At 40.8% G+C, this 21941-nt stretch overlaps 1 protein-coding gene across 1 annotated transcript in view; it reads right to left on the reverse strand.

The window, feature by feature from the left end:
- Exoc6 (exocyst complex component 6) overlaps positions 1-21941 on the reverse strand; it is a 139431-nt gene that overhangs the window by 19776 nt on the left and 97714 nt on the right. Inside the window, exon 19 of the mRNA XM_059253754.1 lies at positions 11972-12045. Coding sequence (XP_059109737.1) covers positions 11972-12045 — 74 coding nt within the window. The remainder of the gene's footprint in view (positions 1-11971; positions 12046-21941) is intronic.

Consider the following 21941-nt stretch of genomic DNA (forward strand, 5'->3'; position numbering starts at 1 on the left):
TGGGGGGGGGTGGGAGGGAGATACCATTCCAACACCTTGGCTAATTCCCCATCCCACTTACCCCAAACTCCTTTCCCAGGTCCTGCACAAAGATTCTGTGCTGAGAGCCTTCCTGCATTATCTGCACCTCTTCCCCTGGCTCACTACAACCACAAACATTATCATTTTCCTGTCCTTTGGCACATCTTAAGACTCTGCATTTTCTACACTCTCACGTCTTCCCAGTTCATTCAGGGATCTGCTCAAAGGTAATTTCCTTCAAGAGGAGTTCCTGATCAATGGTTTTGAACTGCCCACTTCACTTCTGGTCACTTTGACATGGATGCGTTTTACTTTTCTCATACCATCTGGCAGCTCTTGGAAGTTCCATCTACAGCTGTTTGAAATCGTCACTGTCTGTTGTGGATCTCCTTCTAATATGGAATTCTGAAAACAGAAATGAATCTATAGTATCAGCGTTTCTGCCTGTCTCAGTCACCATGGTTTCCCAGCACTTAAACAGTAGGCAGAGCATGTGTTCAAACATCTGGAAACACACGAAGAAACATCTGAAGTTGGAGCAGCTCTTGGTGATCGGCATTAATCTGACCAGCTTTCCGTTCCTCTAGAATAGTGGTGGTCAGTTACCATTTTTAGGTCAGACATATTTCCTCTGAAATGGAAACATTAGGCTTTCTTTTCAGAAGAAGGCACACACACACAAACAGAATTCTATATGAACCCACTAAAAGCAACCGATCATTTCCAGGTTAGAATCCATAATCAAAAGGCATGCAAAGAACTCTGTAATGTGATCCAACCTATAACTGATCTCTCCATGAGATAAAAGCTAAAGAAAATGAAGCAATAAAAATCCACAAATCACTCCTAATAGATTTTGTAAAGTAGTAAGATAAAGCAGTCAGATAAGGGAAGCCTCTGGCATGGTGGTGTATGACTGTAATGCCAGAACTTTCAAGGCTGAGGTCAGCACAGGCTACACAGCAAGTTCCAGGGCAGCCTGCACTACACAGCCAGATACTCTCAAAACAATAACAGAAATTTAAGTAGATAAATGAATATACAAATAAAGTTGCCATGTGCAGTGACACATCCCTTTAATCCCAGCACTCAGGAGGTGGAGGCAGGTGGATCTCTCTGAGTTCGAGGCCAGAGTGGTCTATAGAGCAAGTTCCAGGACAGCCAGGAATACACAGAGAAACTCTGTCTCAAAAAAACAAACCAAAAACAAACAAACAAAAACCCAAACTGTATGTACATCATTGATAGGTAAATAACACAAATCTGTGACCTGAGGAAGATCCTGTATTGCCTCTGTAAAGACTGGCATGAACTATAGCATACTAAAATTATTTGGGGTTTTGATGGGATTTGAGAGGGTTGCTTGTGGACACGGCAGGAGGAGTTGGGATCAGGTAAAGAGATTCACTGAACAAAGCTCCATGTTTCTTCTCTCTCCACACAAAGGCGCCTGCGACTAAGTACATGCAAAATAAGCCAACTGAGCAAAGAAATCTGTAAGAACTAAAAAATGTTTCACTGCTTTTTCATCATATTTATAATATCCTTAAATAGCAATACTATTTCTTTCTGGAAGTTCTGGTTTTGTTTTAAGGATTTAAAATTGGCAAATACTAGACAGTCTGTCTTAAGGAAATATGTAATTACACACAAAAAAGTCACTTCAAACTCTATTTCCTTTGTAACAGTGTAAGACATTCTTTTTAACAATGAGAAAAATATAAAAATCGCTTTGATCATTTTATAAAAATATCTATCCCTCCCATTTTTCCATTTCATTTTTAATATATGAGGATTATTAGTAAGGAAAGCATATACTAATGAACATATTCATTATTTCTCCAAGCATGCATAATGTAGTTTAATAACCACAGACTGATAATTCAGTGAGGAATCTGACATCTGCTGGGATTTGAAGGGTACATGAACTAGGATTTTAATTTCCCGCTGAAATCCCTTCATTCTTCACAAGCAATCCTGTGTTGCCACTTCATGCTTCCTAAGAACAAGCTGTTCTGTGTGACTGACTGCTTGGTTTGCTGCTCCTAAGCAGCATTAATCCCCTAGCAATTACCATCTTTCGTAAAGTCATCTGAATGCTTAAAAAAAGGAAGTTCAACAAATTGTTTTTGAAAATCATTTTTGTGTTATTTGTATTTTAACACTTGAAGAGTTCATATCGATTGTAAAACATATCTAATTACTATGTGGGATTTGTTATTGTCGTTGTTGTTTTCCTTTTCTTTAAGACATAGCTCTGGCTGTCCTGGAATTCACTATATACCAGGATGGCCTCAAACTAAGAGTGCTCTGCCTGCCTCTGCCTGAGTGTTGGGATTAAAGACGAGCACCACCACACCCAGCTCTGTAACCCTCAGTTACAAGAGACTGTTCTAGGGACCTATATATAATGTGATAGTGGCCTAGGTAAGTCTGTTTTCAAACTGTGCCACACAAAACACTGCTTTGCAGCATATTAAGAAATCTGCATCCAAATGTTTGGCAGAGAGCTCGGTAAGCTTTCCCAAGCCTCTAACATGTTGGGTCCTCTTTTCTGTTGTGTTTTTGTTTGTTTGTTTTTTGATTTTTCAAGACAGGGTTTCTCTGTGTAGTCTTGGCTGTCTTGGAACTCACTCTGTAGACCAGGCTGGCCTCGAACTCACAGAGATCATCCACCTGTCTCTGCCTCCGAGGTGCTGGGATTAAAGGCATGAGCCACTACCGCCTGGCTGGATCCACTTTTCAACTCCACTGGTCTACATGTCTAACTTTTATGCCAGTGCTATGCTGTTTTGTTACTGTATTTCTATAATATAATTCAAGATTGGTACTGGCATATCTCTGGCACTGCTCTGTCTGCTGAGGATTATCTTGGCAATCCTGGGATTTTTGTGATGCTTCCATATGATTTTAGGACTGTTCTCTACCTCTGTGAAGAGTATCAATAGAATTCTGATGGGGATTTCACTGAATGTATAGATCATTTTTGGTAATATTTTCACAAAATCAATTCTGCCTATCCATGAGTATGCAAGGTCTTTCTATGTCTTCTTCGATTTCTTTCTTCAGTATATAATATTCTCACTGCAGAAGTGTCACCTCTTTAGTTAAATTTATTCCTGAGGTGTGTGGGTTTGTCTCTCCCGCCCTCCCCCCTCTCCTTTCTTCTGATTTATTGTCTGGCAAGCTCACTATTGGGATACAGAAAAGCTACTAAAATGCTATTGACTTCTGTATGTCAACTTTATACTCTGCTACTTTTCTGAAGTATTTATCAGGTTTACTAGTTTTCTGATGGAGATTTTAGTGTCTTTTGAGTATAGAATAATGTCATCTGCAAACAAGATAATTTGCTTTCTTCCCTTTATTTCTTCCTCTTGTCTTATCACTCTGGCTAAAACTCCAAAAACCAGATTGAATGAGTAGAAAGAGTAGACATCCTGTTTCCATCCAGATTTTAGGGGAAATACAGATACCCAGTCCCCCCACTCAGTGGAAGGCTGGTTGTCAGTTTGTCATATATAGCCTTTACTATGCTCAGGTATGTTCCTTCTATTCCTAGTTTATTAGGGTTTTTATCACGAAAGGCTGCTGAACTTCGCTGAAGGATTTTTCTTTAATAATTGAGATGCCATGTGCTTTCTGCCCTTGAGTCTATTTATGTGCTCTATTACACATTGGTAGATGGTGGACCAATCTTGCATCCCTGGAAGGAAACTATCTTGTCACGGGTATGATCATCTTAATATGTTTTTAAATTCGATTTCCAACATTTTACTGGGAATTTTTGCATCTATGTTTATCAGAAAGTGGTTTACAGTTTCCTTATTATGTCTTCATCTAAGTTTGGTACTGTTTTACAGTTTTTATTGCTACGATGAAACACTGTAACCAAAAGCAACTTGGGGAGGAAAGCATTTATTTTGCTTATATTTCCCTATCACAGCTCATCACTGAAGGCAGTCGAGGCAGGAACTCAAACAAGACAGGAACTTGGTGGCAGAGCTGATGCAGAGGCCATGGGGGCGGTGCTGCTTAGTGGCTTGCTTTTCATGGCTTGTTCAGCCTGCTTTCTTACAGAACCCAGGACCAGCCCAGGGGTGGAACCACCTACAGTGGGCTGGGGCCTCCCATATTAATTACAAATTAAGAAAATGCCCTGTAGGCTTGTCTGCAGCCCAATCTTATGGAAGCATTTTCTCATTTGAGGTTCCCTCCTCTCAGATGACTCCAGCTTGTGTCAAGCTGACATAAAACTAGGCAGCACAGTATCAGAACAATGCTGACTTCACAGAATTGAGTTTGGTCCTATTCTTCCTCTTCCTGTTTTATGGAAGAGTTTGAGAAGAATCTGGTGGTGTAACTGTCCAATCCTGGGAGTGGTTAAAAAGGAAGAAGCAGACAATATCAAGTGATGATGAACAAGTGAGCAACTTCTGTATGCTGCTGGCTGAAATACAAACTAGCACAGGTGCTTAAGAAAACCGCTCCACAGTCTCTACTGAAACTGTTTACATATATACACTCCCTGGCTCAGTAATTCCTAGACAAACGCCTGCACAGAAATGTATGCATATGTTCACTACACGGCATACAATAAATGTATGTATCAAATCAATTCCTGTGTCTGCCAATAATAGAATGTATGAACTGGTAGCTATATTTGCACAGGGATAAACTAAACAGCAAAGAATGAATACACATAACACGCATACACCACACAAACACAACATGGAAGGAAAGAAGGCAAAATCACAAAGTTACACTGCACAGTGTAATGCATACAAAGCCCCAAATCAGGCTAGAGTCACAGCATCGGAAATGACAGTGGTCTGAGAGGGCCGTGACTGGCCAGATGCATAGTGAGTGAGGTACAGGGGTCACGTCTTCACTCAAGACCTGAGTGTTACAGAAAACATCACTTTGTGAAAAGCCAGCAGTAGAACCATGATTTTCCTGAACATATACATGTGGTGGTATTTTACTTGTACTGAAATGTGATTTTAATTGTATGTTAATAAATAAAGTTGCCTGGGGGTCAGAGTTATAGAGCCATAGCAAGTGCGTGGCGGTGGTGGCGCACGCCTTTAAGGACCTGGAGGGCGGTACATACAGGCAATGACAAGGCAGTCACGTGTTTAGTTTACAACCAATGAGAAGGCAGAACATCTAGAGTATTTAAAGACGTACACACAGGAAGTAGGCCTCTTTTTCGGAGAGCTCTCTTGGCTGAAGCAGGATAGCTGAAGCAGGAAGGGTAAGACTCTTAGTTCTGACCTCTTGGCTTTCTTCTCTGAATCGGCTCTGTGTTTCTTATTTAATAAGACGGTTGGTTACATCTACATATACATACTTATGTGCCACATAGATTTGTGAAACTTGATACAAGCTAGAGTCATTGTAGGATTGAGAACCTCAGCTGAGAAAATGCCCCCATCAGATGGGCAAGTCTGGGTGCATTTTCTTGACTGATGACTGATATAGGAGGGCCGAGCTTACTGGAGGTGTTGCCACCCCTGGGCTGCTGATCCTGGGTGCTATAAGAAAGCAGGCTGAAGATGCCATGAGCAGCAAGCCCTATGTAGTGTTTCTCCATCACTTCTCTATCAGCTTCCTGCCCTCTTCTGAATTCCTTCTCTGACTTTCTTCAATGATGGGCTGTGATATGGAAGTGTAAGTGAAATAAATCCTTTCCTCCTTAAGTTGCCTTTGGGTCATGGTGCCTTATCGCAGTAACAGAACCCTTAACTAAGACAACTTAACAGCATACATTTGAAAAGATGTCGTTAAAGTCTGGTGAGATGGCTCAGAGGTTAAAAGCATTGACTGCTCTTCCAGAGGACCTGGGTTCCATTCCCAACACCTGCACAGCATCTCACAACCATTTTAAGTTCAGTTTCAGGGGGCCAATGCCCTCTCCTGGCCTCCGTGGGCACCAGGCACACATGTGGTGCACAGACATACATGCAGGCAAAACACCAATACTGACACTAGTAATAATAAAAAGAAAGATGCTAAGAGATCCAAACATAGTTGGCACAGTTCGTGTTCTCTCTGAAATCTCTACATATAGTTTAAAGGAATGGCCAGTCCTTTTCTCATGTTGTCCCAAATCAAGTATTTGAAAACAGGACCTAAGCCTAGAAGAGATAAAGAAAAATCATACTTGCTGTGGCCTAGCATGTATTTGGAGAAGGAAATATCCGACTAATAGTGAAGAATCACATACTTGATGATAATAATGAAATGTTTTAAAATAATAATAATATAATAATAATAATAATAATAATAATAATAAGTTGCAGCCAATGCCCTCTTCTAACACATAGGGATAAGCCAAGGATGTTCAATTTACTGTGAGAATTATGTTCAGAAGCCATACAGTCTGGAAATTTTTAACTTTTCCATCAAAACGGCAAATTATTAAAGTTTCTGTGATTAAAACACAACCTTTAGCTACCCACAGAGGCCAGAAGAGGGCATCGGACCTTTGAAACTAGAGTTACAGATGGTTGTGCACTGCCATGTAGATGCTGGGAACTGAACCCAGGTCCTCTGGAAGAGCAGCCAAAATTCCAATCAGAAGGTGGTTAGTGAGGGCTGGAGAGAAGGCTCAGAAGTTAAGAGCACTGGATGCTCTTCCAGAAGACCCAGGTTCAATTCCCAGCACCCAAACAGCAGCTCATAACTATCTGCACCTCCAATTCCATGGAATCTGACATTCTTACACAGACACACAGAATAAAAATAAAAATAAGTCATTAAAAAAAAAGAGAGTGGTTAGTTACATCCCTAAAGGTCTTGCTACTATTGCACTAGTGGGCATATCTTGCCTGGAAGGTTAGACCTACGGCTCACAGGGTCCACAGCTAGGGCAAACAGTTGAGAAGTTTTCTCTCCCAACAGCCCACAGGCACAGCACCTTCAGATACTATGAAGATGGCCAACAGGGATGAAGCTTCCGGCTCAGTTCCAGCTTGATTTCTCTGTCTTGCCACTGAAGAATGTGGTGCTGCACATTCAGCAACAAGGTCTTACCATCCAGCTGCGGTGGGCAACCACAAACAACGGCAATAGCCTGTATTATTCTGGGGCCTCTCAAGTTCTCAGAGCCTGTGGATTTTGTTTTCTTTGTCATCTTAGTAACTTGTCTAGCTTTTTGTAACAATAAATCTAACTCATGTTTTGGTCAAAGTCCTTAGTTTAAAAATATGTTGGCCCCAATCAGAGATAGACATCTATAGAGTCGTCCTAAAGACAGCATTTCAGACAGATGTTTTATGTAAAACATCCCAAAATGAGCAAGGCAAAAGTTCTATGGAGTGCTTAGAAAATGCTAGGCTACTGCAGAATTTTTATCTTTAAAATTCTAATGTACCGAGTTAGAATCTTTTAGTCTCTGAAAGATTAAATAAAAAAATAAAGTATTTCTTGTGCCTCTTGAGCTTATACGGGTTGGAAATCTTTCTCTTTCCTAGGGAGGCCCAGGGCCTCACTCATCCTAGGCAAATGTTCCACAACTGAGTTCTACTCCCAGCTTGGAAACTTTTTTTCAAAGAAACATTTTTCATCATAAGAAATCAAGGTTCCCAGAAAGATACTTCAGGAAATACCACTCAAGGGTGAGGAGAAAACTTCAGCCACCATTTTTGGAGTCAAGAGGTTGTTCTGTTAGCTACAATCCCACCTTACTACTCGACCGTTAAGTCAATTTAAAACTCTACATATTATCCAAAGGAGAATCAAAACATCCAGTGAAGCAGTATCTTCCCAGCCAAAGTAACTCACCCCAAAGCCAGAAAGAAGATTTAATGCCATCATCAGGGAAGCCAGGGAAGGTCAACTGACGAATCATGCTCAGAAGCTATACAGGCCGGACACTTTAAACTTCATCAAAATGGAAAAATTTTAAAGTTTTTGTGGTTCAAATACAATCTTAGCTACTCAGAAAATGCACTTGTATGTGGTATTTCATTTTCCAGTGATATTTAGTGAAATATTGCTACTGTATTAGGAAGGGGTTGCCTCTGAGTACTATATATTAGACACACAATCTTAAGTAAAATGGCTTTCAAACTGTAAGATTTTTGTGTATTGTCAAAAGAATCATTAAGTTAATTTTTTTAAAAAATGGCCTTTGAATAAAAAAAAAAAATACCTATAAGTATATAAAATGTCATCGTTTTGTGACTTAATGTCCTACAGGAAGATGACAACTTTTATTTGTAAGAAAACTTCACATGTACAAATTGTGTTTAAATGGCCTGTTTAAATTGACGGGGCAGCACCCCACCCCACCCCCAGCACCAGGGCCCCTAATCCTCCACACTGTCTGTTGGGCTAGCAGGTCTTAAGATGTTGTTGAGATAACTGGCTTCCATTAGCAAGTCTGTGATTGGCAGGATGATAAAGTCTTTTCACTCACAGGTCAGCTATTTCCTTTTCTTGGAGGAGGGCAGTCCTGATGATCTATCTTTTAACTACAGTCTCTTATTGAGTCCCAGTTCTCTTGCCTTCAGCTTTGATATGGTTCTAACTTTCCTTTTGTATCAACTCATACTTGTCATCAACTCCTCCATTCAGTGCAGCAAATATCAGGAGTTTGACCTCAGGGCAAAGTCCGGGTGGGCAGGTAAGATCTGACCATTGGACCTACTTCCTAATCTTTCATACCCAGCAACTCATGAAGCAGTATCAAATTCAAACTAAAAACCAGAAGCACGACCCCTTATATATACTATGAAAAGAACGACTTGCCTTTCTAAGTCCACTTGAAAAGAACTGTCAGCCACCCTATTAAGACTGAAACGGATCACAGACCAGAGGGAAAAAGAAGGAAAAGTGCAGAAACTCAACTGCAATGTAAACAAAGGCGCCGGCAGGCCTCTATGCTCGGCGAGAAAGCCCTCACAAAAATTAGACACTAGAATACCTCTTTATGAAGTCCGCTGTAAAAGCACTACCAACACTTTAAGGCATCTGTATTGAAGTAATCAATAACCTTAGACAAAATGAACCATGCAAGACGTTCGTTTTTCAAGATCAACTTTGGGGTTTTTTTGGCCTACTCTCATAGTGTATATTTCATAATATGACCGCAAGTTAATTTTAAAAGCAAATGCAGTGAAATATAGCTACTTTTTAATTAATTAACTCTAAACCACTAAATTCATAAAATTGAACTTATGGCCAAAGTGATACAGCAGCCAAAAGCAAAAATTAGTTGTTTCTTTTCATTTTAGAGTATAAAAGTCTAGGGATGGTAAATCACTAAATTTTAACATTAAGAGAACAAAATTTAAGTCCCTTTTAAGACTAGAAAAAAATTAACACAATAAACCAGTTGATCAGAGTGTTCTTCTCCATGTGATACAGTGGTGTGCAACGCTTCCACAGCTATCACTGTCCAGGGGGCACTTTAGCAATTCACTATACATATAGGTTTCATAACTATGCATTTTCACAGACAGTGTCTAAAATCCACTTGAAAGTTTCTCAAACAGCTTACATTTAAAAGGGGAAGTCAACGAGGACCTTAATGTCTTCTAAGTGCACATATTTAAAAAGTAGATTCAATCATGACTCAAGATGTTAATATTTATAAGTGTGTTTTAATAACACAGTCCCCTAGGGAGATATATGCCTTACAAAGCAGCCATCTTTTTTCTTTCTCCAAGAGACAGGGTTTTTCTGTGCAGTGCTGGCTGTCTTAGAACTAGCTTTGTAGTTCTGCAGACCAGGCTGGTCTCAAACTCAGAGATCTGCCTGCCTCTGCCTCCCAAGTGCTAGGATTAAAGGCGTCCACCACCTAGTTTATAAAGTGGCCATCTATGCTGTCTCAGACTCTGTGAAAGAAGAAGGTAACTGGAGTCAAACATATCGACACAAACTAAAAAACATTTTTAAGCAGAAAGCAAAGTTTGCTTAACACAACGCAAAGGGCAATGTAACAAGAGAGGCCTGTTTTTGTTAGCAATGGTTTTTGTTTGGAGAGGGTTGTTGAGCCAGGCTCTAGCTAAGATTACCAGAGTGTATCACCTCACTCCCTTGCCTGGTTTTGGTTGTTTGTTTGTTTCTTTTTTTTTTTTTTTTTTTTTTTGGTTTTTCGAGACAGGGTTTCTCTGTGTAGCTTTGCGCCTTTCCTGGAACTCACTTGGTAGCCCAGGCTGGCCTCGAACTCACAGAGATCCGCCTGGCTCTGCCTCCCAAGTGCTGGGATTAAAGGCGTGCGCCACCACCGCCCGGCTCGCAGGTGTGCTAGGACATGCTCTATCAGCTGAGAGATGTACTCATCCCCTTAGGGACAACACATCTTCAGTTCCTAAACTATGTGGTCTTATTCATAATCCTACAGATTGCCAACTAGTTAATGTAGAAACTAGTTAGCACCATCTAAACTCGGATGAAACAGAAACTCTCTGTGCACAGATGACTTACATGGCTTACCCTCAAGTCATGTCTCTGGGCTGGAGAACATTACATTACTAAATGGTCATACTGACTGCCTGAGAAACGAACACTCCATGAAACCTGTTTTCAACTTGCTACAGTCTCAGCTTTCCATATTAGATCATCTTCCTCTAAGAACAAATGCAACAAACACAAGTCCTCTGAAAGGACCTACTGCCAGAGAATCTCTTCCAGCACACAGAAGCAAAGCAGAGTCAGACTTCCTGGTTTTCGGCTGCCCTTCTCAACTTAGCACAGCTAGCTGGCTAGAGATCCACATCACCTAGAAGTCGGTCCTTGTTGGCATCATACTAAATATTGATTGTATGCAGAAAAAGTTAGTGCTTTACAGAAAGTGCTTTCTCAGCGTCCTTGTGAACCTGACTTGAAATAGCACTCATTTCCACAGGACTCATGGTCTTACTCATGGATTCCAGTCTTCTCCAAAGGACATTGAAACTCCACAGAATGAAATTACCTTGTAGTATTTTGTATCTACTTCAATCACACTTTCTCACTGAATAATGAATACATGGGTGCCACTAAGTACTTACTCCACTTTGGGGGTACATGAACAGCAAAAAACAGCTCTAATCCCAAACATTTATTGAAATCAGAGTTCCTTAAAGGCTCAAAGTGATCCTACTGCAGACATCAGTGTGGTAAGGTTCTCCTCAGAACAAGGGTGGAGTTTCTCTGCGGGTCATCTCCATCCCCCAGGGGAATGAGCATCATTAACAGACTGATCACTGCGCCTTTGTTTTAATCCTGTCCCCATATGGTTTCTTGCCAAGGACAGCAGTCACTGCTGCTGTCAATCTCGACTCCTGAACCCTCTAAGGGATGGTCCTCCACTGCCTCCACTGCCTCCACACCCTCCGACGCCCCAGCTTTACTAAGCCCCTTAATCCTAGGATTAAGAAAGAAAAAGAAAAAGGAGACGAAAGAGGAAGGAAGGACTAAGAAGAAAAAATAGGAGACCGGGAAAAAAGAAAGAAAATAAAGAATACAACAGAGCAGAAATGTCAAAATTGAAAAGTGAATAAAAGGCAGAAAAAGAGTTCATATTTGTTACTAAACTTAGAACATTCTTACCAAAGATAATATATAAGAATGAATAATGATTTTTTAAAACCTAGTTTTATCCCTTTTTCTGGAGGCATACAAAAATTTATAAAAAATTACTATTAATACAATTCTAAACAAGAGGTGATTTTCTAGTAATAATTAATAAACATTTAACTTGAGTTCTAACAATGTTACTACTACTGATTTTTATATAAGACCACAAAAATTAATAAAAATACTTGCAAGCAGTGAATAAATTAAATTCTCATTATGGGACTGCTCCATAAAGTTGAGACACTATATGAACACAAGTTCAGAGATGTGCCAAATACACAGCAATCAAAAAAGGCATTTCTAAAGCATTCTGGTACCATTAAGAATAAACTAACGAGGCAAGAGAGAACAGTAAGTGGAAAGCATCATTACATCTTACTTGTCTGAGGTCAATGAATGCCAGTTGGAGGGTGTCCCCTTGAAATCCCGGCACAGGCTCAGAGCTGGCAAACACTATTTTAAAAATTTAGAAAATAAAAGGGAATTAGAAAAATACCGAAAAATATACAAGACTTTAACTGCTACATTTCTATGTATTACAAATGTATTGTAACATTTATACACAATCATTTCAAACAAAGACCACTTACAACCTTCAATTTCTTTTCTTTTCTGTTTTTTTTTTTTCTTTTTTTTTCTTTTGGTTTTTCGAGACAGGGTTTCTCTCTGAAGCAGTCCTGGACGACCTCCAATTTCTATTAAATATGCTCTCTGTACCCATCACCACAAATATTTTAGTAGTATAAAACTTCTAAACTGTCACTTAATCTGTAACCTTTAATCATAATACACGTAGAAGGGTTGTCCTACACAAGTTCAGGAGTAGTAATGTACTTCAATCCAAGTGAAGCTGTCTGCCTCTTCTGGCCTTAGGGGAACGATCACAGAAGCACTTCCAAACTACCGATTCCATGGTTGTCAACGACGCTCAAAAAGTCTGCTTAGTTCCACAGCATGTGCTATAAACGTCACGTCTAGCTAACAGTAATGAGAGGCAGATAGCCAGGTAAGAGGCGAGCTGTACATGCAGACCACAGGTAAAAATTTAAGTAACAAAGTCAGAATGAATTCAAGAACACCTGCTCATGTCACTTAGTCATTTTTTGTTGTTGTTGTTGTTGTTCATAAAGGAATTTTTGTCTTCTAAACAAAAGATTTCTTTTTTTTTTAAAGATAGGGTTTCACTATGTAACAGCCTTGGCTGTCCTGGAACTTGCTCTGTAGGCCAGGCTGTCCTCAAATTCACAGAGATCCACCTGTCTCTGCCTCCTGAGTGCTGGGATTAAAGGTGTGTGTCACCACCACCTGGCATGAAAGAATATCTTAAAACAAGATTAAAAATTTTTTTTTAAAATAAGACACTTTTCAATAATTTTTGTTTGTTTTTGTTTTTTTGTTTTTTCGAGACAGGGTTTCTCTGTGTAGCTTTGTGCCTTTCCTGGAACTCACTTTGGAGACCAGGCTGGCCTCGAACTCACAGAGATCCGCCTGCCTCTGCCTCCCAAGTGCTGGGATTAAAGGCGTGCGCCACCACCGCCCAGCAATTTTTGTACTTTAAGAATTTTAATCCTAACAGCCAGGCCTGGTGGGTCAGGTCTGCAACCCCAGCTGCTTAGGCAGCAAAAGCAGGAGAAGAGAAGACAATCCAAGGCCTGAGTTCAAAGTCATCGTGGACAACCTAGGGAGACCCTGTCTCAAATTAAATTAAAAAAGGGAGAGGGGGGCTAACACAGCTCAGTGGCAGAGTGTTGGCACAGCAAGCACCAGGCCCTGAGTTCAATTCCAGTACCAAAGAAAAGCATTTCAAGTCTCCTTTGTTTTAAATGAAAGATGATCAGTCTATAAAAAGACTTTACTCTGTGTGTGTGTGTGTGTGTGTGTGTATGTGTGTGTGTTTACTATATGAGTGTAAGTTGGTGTGCATGTGTGTGCCCATGGTGATCAATGTCAACCATTTTCTTTAATCATGCCACACTTTATTTCTGAGACAGGGTCTCTGGTGAGACTGGAGACCATCAATCTGTCAAGAATGGTTGACCAGCAAGTCCCAGGATCCTCCCATCAATTTATGTCTAGCTTGAGGATTACACGAACTTGCTGCCAGGCCTGGCTTTTTTGTGGAAATGGAGATTTAAATTTAGATTCTTGTGCTAACACTTTCTCTACTGAACTGTCTCCCAGATCCAAGACTCTACCATTTCAATTTTTTAGAAATTTATTTATGTGTATGGGAATTTTGCATGAATGTAGGTCTATGCACCATGCGTGTGCCTGATGCCCACTGAGACCAGAAGAAGGTGTCAGATCCCCTGGAACTCGAGTTACAGACAGTTGTGAGCCACCATGTGGGTGCTGGCACCTGAACCCAGGTCCTCCTGAAGAGCAGCCAGTGCTCTTAACTACTGGATCTATGTCTCCATCTCCATCATTAAAAAAAAAAAAAAAAAAAAAAAAATTTGCATGTTCATGTGCATGTGTTCACACACACATGCCATGGCCTCCATGTTGAGGTCAGAGGACACCTTCCAGAGTCCATCCTCTCCTTCCTTACACCATGTGGGTCCTGGGAATGGAACTCAGGTTGTCAGGTGTGCAGCAACTGCCCTTACCTGCAAGTCACCTCGCCTGCCCAACTCCACCATCTTTACACAAGTGTCTCTGACTCTCCCCGCACACACACACTACTATCTCAGTTTTCTTAACACACTGTGGAATCTCCACATGCAACTTACCCAAGCCAGTACTTAGAAGCTATGTATAATTCTGCCTATGCAGTTCTTAGAACGAAAAAACCAAGTCTTAAGTTCAGTGGATTTTGTACGAAATGATAGTTTAGAAAGACTCAAATAATTGAAAAACAAACGAAAACTTAACTCAGCCTAATTTACCTGGCCTCCCATCTTTGGGGACTACAAAATTCAGAGTAAGTTCCTGTCTCTTGAGATACTAACTTCACTCAAGTATCCACTTTGTGTTTCAGCACTTTGTGGAACATATTCATCTTTTATTTTTTTAATACACCACTACCAAAACTTTTTCATAATTCTCTGGAACACCACTAAAATCTTTTATTTTCTCTTTGCATTAAAAAGTTCAGAATTGCTGGGCAGTGGTGGCACACGCCTTTAATCCCAGCACTTGGGAGGCAGAGCCAGGCGGATCTCTGTGAGTTCGAGGCCAGCCTGGTCTACAGAGCAAGATCCAGGACAGGCACCAAAACTACACAGAGAAACCTTGTCTTGAAAAATGGAAAAAAAAAAGTTCAGAATTATCTGGATTATTCTGTCTGGCTTTTCTAAATATTCTGCATTCTTTCTTATAGTTTAACACCAACCCTCACTTCTTGCTCTTGCTCTCTTCTCTCTTATTAATAATATTCCTCTGTTCTTCTTGAGCTGGTAAGTCAGCTGATCAACTCCCACAGGGAGGGTCACAATCAAGAGGGAGCCTGATGTTGACAAGGGCCTCTCCACAAACCATGGCTCACTCAAGAGTCTCTCTGTCTCTGTCTCTCTCTGTCTCTCTCTCTCTTTGTCTCTGTCTCTTTCTCTCTCCCCCCCCCCCTCTCTCCTTGTCTCTCTTGCCTACACCTTCTTTTTTTCTTTTTTCTTTTTCTAGAGAGTGTTTCCATACATTGTCCGGACTGGGCTCAAATTTGTATGTTCAAGTGATCCTCCTGCCTCAGCCTCCGGAGCAACCAGGTGTACCCAATGCAAATGAACCTGGCTGATTAATGGGTGTTAAATCACTTAATCACTTTGATATGTACCTTTTGAACATAATTAACCAAGAGGCGCCATCACTCCCCGCAACACACACACACACACACACACACACACACACACACTTCTTGGCTCTCTGCTTGGGCCAGGTAAAGACATGAACCTGATGATTAACTCACCTTTCTTGGGCCCTCTAACACCAGAAGACAAGATCTTAATGAAAAGATGTAGCCACTTTTCACTTGATAGCTAATTTACTCCTGTCAATGGCACTTTCAACAATGAAAAATGGCATGCGTCATACAGTGGCAAGTCTACCTCTCCTTACTATGTCCCAGATAACTGAGTGTCTCTCCTCCTATTAGACCTTAATTGAAGACTGATAAGAAAAACTGTAACAGCCTGTTAAAAATAAGGGTCTTCTAGAGGGTAAGGAGCTAGCCCACAGGTTAGGAGAACTTGTTCTTGCAGAGGACCCAGGTTCAGTTCTGATAACCCACATGGTGGCTCACAACCATCTCTAACTCCAATTCCAGGGGTCAGCCCCCATCTGCTGTTCTCCATGGCACAGGTATGTACATGATGCACACACATACATGCAGACAAAATACTTCTACATACACCAAAAGTAAAAATCTTAAAGTAAAGTGAGCATCTTCTAATTAAAAAACAAAAACAAAAACAAACCTAGGATCACATAAGGTCTTCCTATAAGACATGTTAATTTTATCTATAAGACAGAAAGCAGCTCAATTTCAATCATGCTTGTAACTGTAATATACTTAATTCTCAAACTTAGGGTCTTCTGCCTCAGCCTCCCAGGTGAGATCACGAGTGTGTGCCACCATCTCTGGCTTCAGAATTTTTCTACACTGAAAACCATCTGGACGGGGAAAGAGACTGGTGTGGACAGTTTTCTGGAGTGTACAGGGACATGGTAAGGTTCCTGGCACCACAAGTTTAAATGAATCTGTCATCTTTTTCTTCCCCCTCAATTCCTGTTCAAGACATGATAGCTAAAAGTTCATTGGTTTGGCATTAAATCCAAGAGTTTAGTGTCAAAATTATAATATCATAATTTGTATAGCAATTTTACAGATCATGAAACACCTTCTCATATACCATCTGCTTTGATCACTCTAACAACTTACTTTGGCAAACAGGGCACATGAATGATAAATTGCTTATAAAATCTTCCAAGCAAAGAGATACCCACTTTGAATATCCCCAACAGTCAGCTCAGTTTAAAAGCTGCCCAGCTCTTCCGTTTTATAGCACAGAAAAACTGAAAGTAAAATGACTTGCCCAGGACTGCACAGCTAAATTTGGCATCCTGGCACTTGATCCATTGATCCAGAATCTGATTAAGTATTCAGCCTCTCACTATTGTCTGTTTTCTCACAAGAATTGAACCAACACTGACAAAGCAGCAGTTTATAACGCTCAGGGCTTTTTCTCAAAGATCTTTTAGGGATAGAAAGCGATTGAGCAATCCCAAATCATGCAACACAGAGAACATTTGTAATAATAGGCTACTCAGTTTGACTGGCAGCTTCATATTTTTTCCTTTATTTCTTTAAAACTCAGTCAACCCTACAGTCTCTCCTGAGTCTCAGGTATCTCTCTCTTTCAGCTCAAGCCATCACTGTTTCTTGCCTGGATCACTACACGCTCCAGTCTGCTCTGCTGGCTGTTTCTCTCTCCTCTTCTTCTAGTGATTAACGGCAGATGTAATTGTTACTTGGGCATTTCAAAGTTTAGCATCTTTTAACGGTTCACCATCACCCTCACAGTAAAACAAAACTAAGGCCTTTGAAAAGTGGCCTTTGCCTACCTCTCTGGCCTGATCTCTTAAGACCTTCCTTAAACTCTCTCCAAACGAGGGTGCCTAGACTTCCTTGCATACACCAGTCTCTTTTCCTAATGCCTTTGATCCTCCTGCCTGGAGCATTCTTCTCCCTCCACCTGTGTAACTCTTACTTATCCTTCAATTCAATCATCACCTTCTGTGGAAGACTTCCATTATCCCCGGAGATTGTAAGTTGTTTCCTCTGTGTTCTCACTGGAACTTCCTGCATGAATCCTACCACAGTGCCCAGTCTGCAGCCTTCTAATGTTTATCTGTCTGAGTTTTCCCATGAAACCATGAACCCCCGACTGGAAGAATCATGCTTTCGTTCCTAATTCCCACCACCTAAATAACAAACGCGCAATGAAAGTTTAATAAGTGAACAGAGAGGAAAGAAACAAGCAAGAAATTCTACAGGGGCAGAGCCTGTCGTTAACATGTTGATTAGCTCTAGAATGGCGTGGTTCAGCAGAAGACCGCCTGTGATGATGGACAGAGTCTGTAACTGTGCTGCAGAACTGATAAGTGTTTTATTCCATATTCATCTAAACTGAATAGTCACATGTGGCCACTGGGTAGTGTAAACACAAAATACTGTGTACATATTTAGGGTATTTATATCAGAATAACTGAGTGGGTGAGACTATTCCTAACGCATTCTTCAACAAAACTGAAATTCTGAGCTCTTCCATTGAACAGAAAGCTCCTGGGAAGCAGAGATTTCTTTACCTTTATATATCTTGAGTCTGGTGTAGAGGAAATAGTAAGCAAATATGTGCTGAATGGAGGAATTAATAGTAATAGACAATTCGTTGCCATTAATATTGACTCATGGCCCCATAAAGGGGTCTCTACTATGTTATCACCTTTGTTACTCAGTTATGTCTTTAAAGATGTTTTCAAAAGACATAATAATTTTAGTCTTCAAAAAATATTTTGATATAGTTTCTAAGCTTTAAAAAAGTACTAGGTTGCCTTGACCAGCCTTAACACAAGGCAAGGTGCCTAGTCTTACTACAACTTGATACGCCATGTTTTGTCGATATCCATGGGAGGCCTAACCTTTTCTACACAGAAATGGAAGAGGAGTGGATGGGGTTAGGGTAGCGGACTGAGAGGAGAGAAGGGAGGGGAAACTGCAGTTGGGATGTAAAATAAAGAAATAAATTTTAAAAAATTTAAGAAGGCCATTCTAAATATTATGTTTCATAATCTTAAACCAGGCAGTGGTGGTGCACGCCTTTAATCCCAGCACTTGGAAGGCAGAGACAAAGGCAGGCAGATCTCTGAGTTTGAGGCCAACCTGGTCTACAGAGTGAGTTCCAGGACAACCAGGGCTACATAGAGAAACCCTGTCTTGAAAAACCAAAAAACAAAAAAAAACCCAAAAACAACAACAACAAAAAAAACACCAGTCATAATCTTTGTTACCTCTAACTTGACATTATTATTATTATTATTATTATTATTTTATTTTATTTATTTTTTTTTTTTTTTGGTTTTTTCGAGACAGGGTTTCTCTGTGTAGCTTTGTGCCTTTCCTGGAACTTACTCTGTAGCCCAGGCTGGCCTCGAACTCACAGAGATCCACCTGGCTCTGCCTCCCGAGTGCTGGGATTAAAGGCATGCACCACCACCACCCGGCTTTTTTTTTTTTTTACAATTTTTTTTTTTTAAAGATTTATTTATTTATTACAGCATGTATGACTGCAGGCCAGAAGAGGGCACCAGATCTCATTACAGATGGTTGTGAGCCACCATGTGGGTGCTGGGGATTGAACTCAGGACCTCTGGAAGAGCAGCCATCTCTCCAGCCCTTGACATTATTATTATTATTATTATTTGAGACAGGGTTTCTCTGTATAGCCCTGTCTGTCTTGGCACTTGCTCTGGAGACCAGATTTAAATTAATCTGACATTTAAATCCATTGCTGGGATTAAATGCGTGTGCCACCACGGCCTAAGCTTTTTTTTACATTCATCTGTGCCTCGCTCTCTCCCTGTGTGTGTGTGTGTGTGTGTGTGTGTGTGTGTGTGTAAACCAGAGGACAATTTGCAGGTCAACTTGCCAACTTCAATTTCTTCTCCTTTTCTCTTTTTTTTTAAATTTTGTCAAGTTTTATGAAAAATTTTCTTAACATTTATTTATTTATTTGTGTGTGCGCACACATGTGTATGCACAAATTTCTCGGTAAATCTGAAATTAAAATGGCTAGCTGGAACTCAAATTTTGGGTAGGCTGAGTACCTGTGTGGCCGCATTGTATGAAGGAATGACTAAGGGCACCACCTAGTGGTTTCCCTGGTGATACAGCAACGCTGCTTGGGCGAGCAGGAGTTAGCAGGCTTGCCTCTGACTTGCATTATTCGATCACAGGTGGTTGGCAGCAGAGGGCTGCAAGCCTGAGGATAGTTACCACTCCATTTTGACACAAAGTCGTATCTAGTCCTCTCCATTTCTTGGAAGTAAACCTCAGCAAGGTACCCTCCATCAGACAGTTGAGACACTTGTAGGTGTAGAAGAACTCCGGGGACCCAAACAAAGTAGCAACACTCAGCTCCTTTGACATCTGACACTGAAAAGGTCTTCGTACACCATCCCCATGGCTTTCTCGCAAAGCTCTTATTTGGAGTAAGAGTCCAAGTCCTCACCCAGCTCCCCAGTTACAAATGGGTTTTAGAATGCCCAAGCTTCAGTTGTTTCAAAGTACACTGGCCACAAAGAAAGCATAGTCTGAGCTTTTCTCATTGTTGTTTGTTTTTAAAACACTGGAGGGGGGGTCGTCACTGTGTAGCCTAAGCTGGCCAAACTTGTGGCAATCCTCCTGCCTCAGCCTCCCAAGTGCCAGGATTATAGGTATGTGCCACCACGTCCTTCAGTTTGGGCTTTGTTAATGAAGTACAGAATATAGAACAGTGTACTTGAAAGTCCAACTACATCTTATAGCGGCATCCTTAGCCCAAGGCATCAGACAATGCCAATGAAGAGAAGACAGTCAAACAGACGGGTAGAAAGAACACTTGGAGGATAAAAAGCGGTGTTCTGAGTTAACGCAGGGATGAAGGTTTGTGTTTGGTACCTGACTCTAAGTAGATATGCTATGCACAGTTGTCAGTCTACTTCACATGCACTCACGGCCAAAGGAGGGGCAGGAGGATGGGGCAGCTGACATCTACTTTGTATTTCACCTCGACAGCCACGTGCTGTGGGAGGAGTTGAGTCCAAGGGAAAGGCTCATTTTCTCTAACGCACATAAAGAAGACAGCTCTAAAGGGCGTTTTCCTTTTGGTGAGAACATCTTCCACCAAAGGCACAATACAGACCTGTGGCAGAACTTCTCACTTAAGAGAAGTTCAGACAGCAAGTAGTTTCAGGTCAGTATAATCCACCAACAGAGCAAAGTGTAGCTCATGGGAACACATTTCCTGAAGTATAGTTTATCCTTCAAACAGATGTTCAAGTAGGGCTGGACAACCACACAGCGGGGTTATTCCAGAGCACAGCACGCAGCTCCAGGTCTGATCTTGTGACCAGTGCCAATGACCTCCGCACGGAGGAGGAGTATGGAGCAAGTGTGCTGTGACCACGTTGGGGGCAGGAGTCCAGTGACTGTTCTGCTTCTAAGATTCTTTATCTGGACTACCTGTATTTCTTCTTCATATACTAGGCGAATGTATGATGCTTAGACTGCCACAAACTTACTATGCATTCCAGCCTTCCCCCACCCAGCCAAATCCCTCTTCCTGCTACCTCTCTTCTTTCTCTGTCCTAATATGTAGAAAAACTATATACTGCATTAATGTTGAAAATAAGCTTTATATTTTAAAACTACTTCCCTTAGACTTAAAAATGATTATTTAAAACATGATAAAACTTATTTTTTGATATCTCTTAAAATACTTATAATAGAGAAAGTTTCATTTTCACACAACTAATACACATAACAATTACTAAAAGTTGTGAGTGGGTGAAGGTGTATTTTTCTACCAGAAAGAGTTTGGGAGAGTCATTATACTATAAACTCACTGTTTAAAGTTAAAAGATACCTTTTCAAAAAGAATATTTAACATTGGAGGTAGTAAAATAAACACAAAAAAATCAATTTATATTTGTTCAGTAAGTACAGAGTCTGTGATACTATATTAAGAAGTAATGATTACAGGGCGCCAGTGGAATGGTTTCGCAGGCAAAGATGCTTGCAACCAAACCTGATGACCTGAGTTTGATCCCTGGAATCCACACAGTAGAAGGAGAGGACTGATGCCTACATGCTGTCTCCTGATCTCCACATACACACCATGAGAAGTGAACATACATATGTGAACACACATGTACGTGCACACACACACACACACACACACACACACACACACAATGAATTTACAAAAAAAATGCCAAAAGGGAAAAAGAAACTTAGCCAAGAAAAACATTTAAAATACTGATTACAGCAGTTACGCATGATAAGCTTTAAAGAGCAGAGCCAATCAAAGGGGAAACCACAATGGAAGTAGAAATGGTGATGCTGGATCCGGTGCCAGAGACTCAGCCCAGCAGAGTAGGGTCTGCCCTCCACACCTGACACCAGACTGCAATGCCTTCCTTGGTCTTCTCTGAGAGAATAAAAAGGTGCCCGTAGTAACACCCAAAGGAATGAGTAGAAGGGAGTATCGTAAGAGGGTGTGAGGCAATGCCTGAGAAGGGGCAGAGTGCACGCTTTTCTATAGTCCTTCTCAGGGAAGTAAGAGAGCAAGAGCAGACACCAGAAGGATGCCTACCCA

The sequence above is a fragment of the Peromyscus eremicus genome, chromosome 1 (genome assembly GCF_949786415.1).
Source record: "Peromyscus eremicus chromosome 1, PerEre_H2_v1, whole genome shotgun sequence".
NCBI classification, from domain to species: Eukaryota; Metazoa; Chordata; class Mammalia; order Rodentia; family Cricetidae; genus Peromyscus; species Peromyscus eremicus.